This window comes from Sinocyclocheilus rhinocerous, unplaced genomic scaffold, assembly GCF_001515625.1.
Source record: "Sinocyclocheilus rhinocerous isolate Xijiao unplaced genomic scaffold, SAMN03320098_v1.1 scaffold6452, whole genome shotgun sequence".
Classification (NCBI taxonomy): domain Eukaryota; kingdom Metazoa; phylum Chordata; class Actinopteri; order Cypriniformes; family Cyprinidae; genus Sinocyclocheilus; species Sinocyclocheilus rhinocerous.
This window is the reverse complement of record NW_015665076.1, coordinates 35,507-38,317: the sequence shown is the minus strand read 5'-3', so window position 1 is coordinate 38,317 and position 2,811 is coordinate 35,507. Positions and strand designations below refer to the sequence as shown.

General features: G+C 36.0%; 1 protein-coding gene across 1 annotated transcript in view; it reads right to left on the bottom strand.

The window, feature by feature from the left end:
• Positions 1-533: 533 nt before the first annotated feature.
• LOC107731110 (voltage-dependent calcium channel subunit alpha-2/delta-2-like) overlaps positions 534-2,811 on the bottom strand; it is an 8,858-nt gene continuing 6,580 nt past the window's right edge. The window contains exons 12-17 of the mRNA XM_016542100.1: positions 2,316-2,377; positions 2,151-2,227; positions 1,996-2,056; positions 1,786-1,883; positions 698-788; positions 534-615 (exon numbers count right to left, since the gene is read on the bottom strand). Of these exons, the coding sequence (XP_016397586.1) occupies positions 549-615; positions 698-788; positions 1,786-1,883; positions 1,996-2,056; positions 2,151-2,227; positions 2,316-2,377 (456 nt within the window). The 3' untranslated portion in view covers positions 534-548. The remainder of the gene's footprint in view (positions 616-697; positions 789-1,785; positions 1,884-1,995; positions 2,057-2,150; positions 2,228-2,315; positions 2,378-2,811) is intronic.

The window sequence follows — 2,811 nt, the reverse complement described above, 5'->3', positions numbered from 1 at the left end:
ACCTGAGACAGACGTGGACATAAAGACCAACAAACTCAGGATTAAACTCACAATTTTTTTGTGTATTTAAGACTAATTTTAATTTAATTTGAATGATTTCATGTGACATTATTTTTGGTGTTTCTGAACATCCACCTTCTTCCAGTGGTCTCTCTGATTGGACATCACCAGGAAACCTCCGTCATCGATCAGGTAACACAACAAATCCTGAATCATAATAATATCTACATTCAAGACCAGACCAACTAACACAATGATCTGTTATCATGCAGAGTTTGTGTGTGCAGGTTCTCTCACATCGCTGTTCACTTCACAGTCCATCTCACAGGATCTGGAGGGGCCGCACTGCACAACACAAACAGGAAGTTATGATATGTCACTACACTCATGCCCATACAGATGAATATGATGTTAGAAGAGGATGTTTTTCTTCCATTATTACAGTTTTTCCAAACAATCGTACCTTATGAGCGGCCTGTCTGCTGTCTGATACGCGATGAAGCTAATTGTAATCGAGTGAACATTAGCCGAGTCAGAAGCTCCGTCACTCACGTGTTGGGGTAAACGCGCGTGACGCCTCCATTGGTGGATGCGAACAGCGCCAGGAAGCCGTACCTGCAGAGATCAGACTGTCCAATAAACATCTGAATCCTGTTAATACAGAAAAATCAACAGACTGTGACGGGTCTGATCTTACGTGTTGAGATCCTTGTTCTGCCAAACGCGTGTGGCGAGATTCCAGAGGATCCCAGAATCCAAGATCAGGTTATGAATGAGACCCTGATCACCTGTGAGCACATTACAAAACATTCAGTCAGACGCTTCTCATGGTTCACTGAAAGATTCTTGATTGGAGACAAACGTTTCGCTAAATTCATCCCCGTGAGGTATCTTCACATTTCACATAATGAGAATGTAAAATTATTAAATTATTCAAATTTAATTTTAAGCTCATGATGATTTATTCGTTCATTATGACTGCTGTAATTAGTTTTTGCCAATATAATACTGTTATTTCATTATGGGTGATATAAAAAAAAATCTAAAAATCAGCTCTGTAATATGTAATTATAAGAGATAAAATATTTCACAATCAATACTGCATATTATATTTGTTTTTAATAAAAAATTGTGACTGGATTATCAATGGTTTAATATTTAGATTATAATATTGATTAAAAAGTGCAGAAATATTTAGTTAGAGTTGTAATATCACATAATCAGTACTGTAATATACAATTATTAGTATTTAATAATCAACATTTAAATATTTATTAATAGATTTTGTAATAAAATATAACTAGTGCTGTAGTATTTATCAATGAATGCTGTAATATTTATTCATCAATACTGTAATATAATTAAAACAGTAAAATTGAATAAGTAATACTGGAATAATTATTAATCAATTCTGTAATATAACTAGTGCAATATTTAGTAATGAATGCTGTAATGTTTATTATCAATATTGTAATAAAAAATTAGAAATTAGATTGAAATATTTATAAATCACTATTGTAATATTAAGTAGAACTGTACATTTAGTAACTAAAGCTGAAATATTTCTCAACTCTAATACTTTAGTAATGCATGCTGAAATAATTATTAATCAATATTTTAATATTTAATTAGAGCTGTAAGATTTCATAATAAATGCTGTAATATTTCATCAGAGCCACAAAATTGCTGCTATAATATTTAATAACTATTGCTTAAAACGGAATTATTATTGCTGCAACATGTAATATTCAACGCTGGTGTGGTCTAGAGGTGAACGTTACTCACAGTCTTCAGATTCAGGTGAGATCTCCACCATCAGAGACAGGAAGTCCGCCAGGAACTGTGTGTTATTCTCAGCCATCTGCAGACGCTTACAGTATTCTCTATACACAGAGAGAGAAAGAGAGTGGATGACCATACATCTACACAAAACACACAATATCTCAAACCAGAGGAAATATCATAACGGATGGATGGATGGATGGATGTGCATACCTGGGAGCTAGAAACACGTGACCAGCCGACTCAAACGAGTTCGGCAGCAGAGACTGTAAATCTGAGAGAAACGCAGGAGAGATTATTTAGGATGAAACATCAACATCAGTAATCTCACACAAAATATCATCATCCGTATTAAATGAAAGACTCACACTGCAGCTGCAGCATGACATCGCTGAGATCAGCCTGGATGTAATATTCACTGTACGGAGGAAGTACCAGACCCAGACTGCAGGGGGCGGCACATGAAAACAAACCATGAGTTTAGCATGTTTAACGTCAAACTGGACGATCTGAACTGTTTAATCGACTCGTACCTGTAATCAGTGTCGTTAATGGGCGTCCAGGAGTACATACGCGTGACCTCGTCAATGTAGCGCTGCAGGAAAACATTTAATTATCAGACATTTTCAAGCAAAAATTGGAACATTTCTTACGATGTAGCAGAAAATGCATAGATCCCTGCACTATTCTTGCTCGATTTCGAAAATGTTCTTCATGGGAACAGATTTGGAGAAAAGTAGCATTACATAGGGCCCTACAATTTCCACAATACGTAAAACGCAGGCGGAATCTAGTCATAAAAATAGAATTTACTGTATAGCGCGGAATGTCACGGAATTTGGCAAATTTTGAATGGATACATCAAACGAAGGTTAGTACAGCAAAATCAAAATGCAACATAGACTAGTGTCTGTGAATATTAAGCCGCAAAAATATGAATCCTGCAAGTTCTGTTCGTCTCTGATGAATGAATGGCGCAGACGTGTGGTTTCGTTTCTCTAGAACTGCTCTGAAAGTCACCTCATGAGG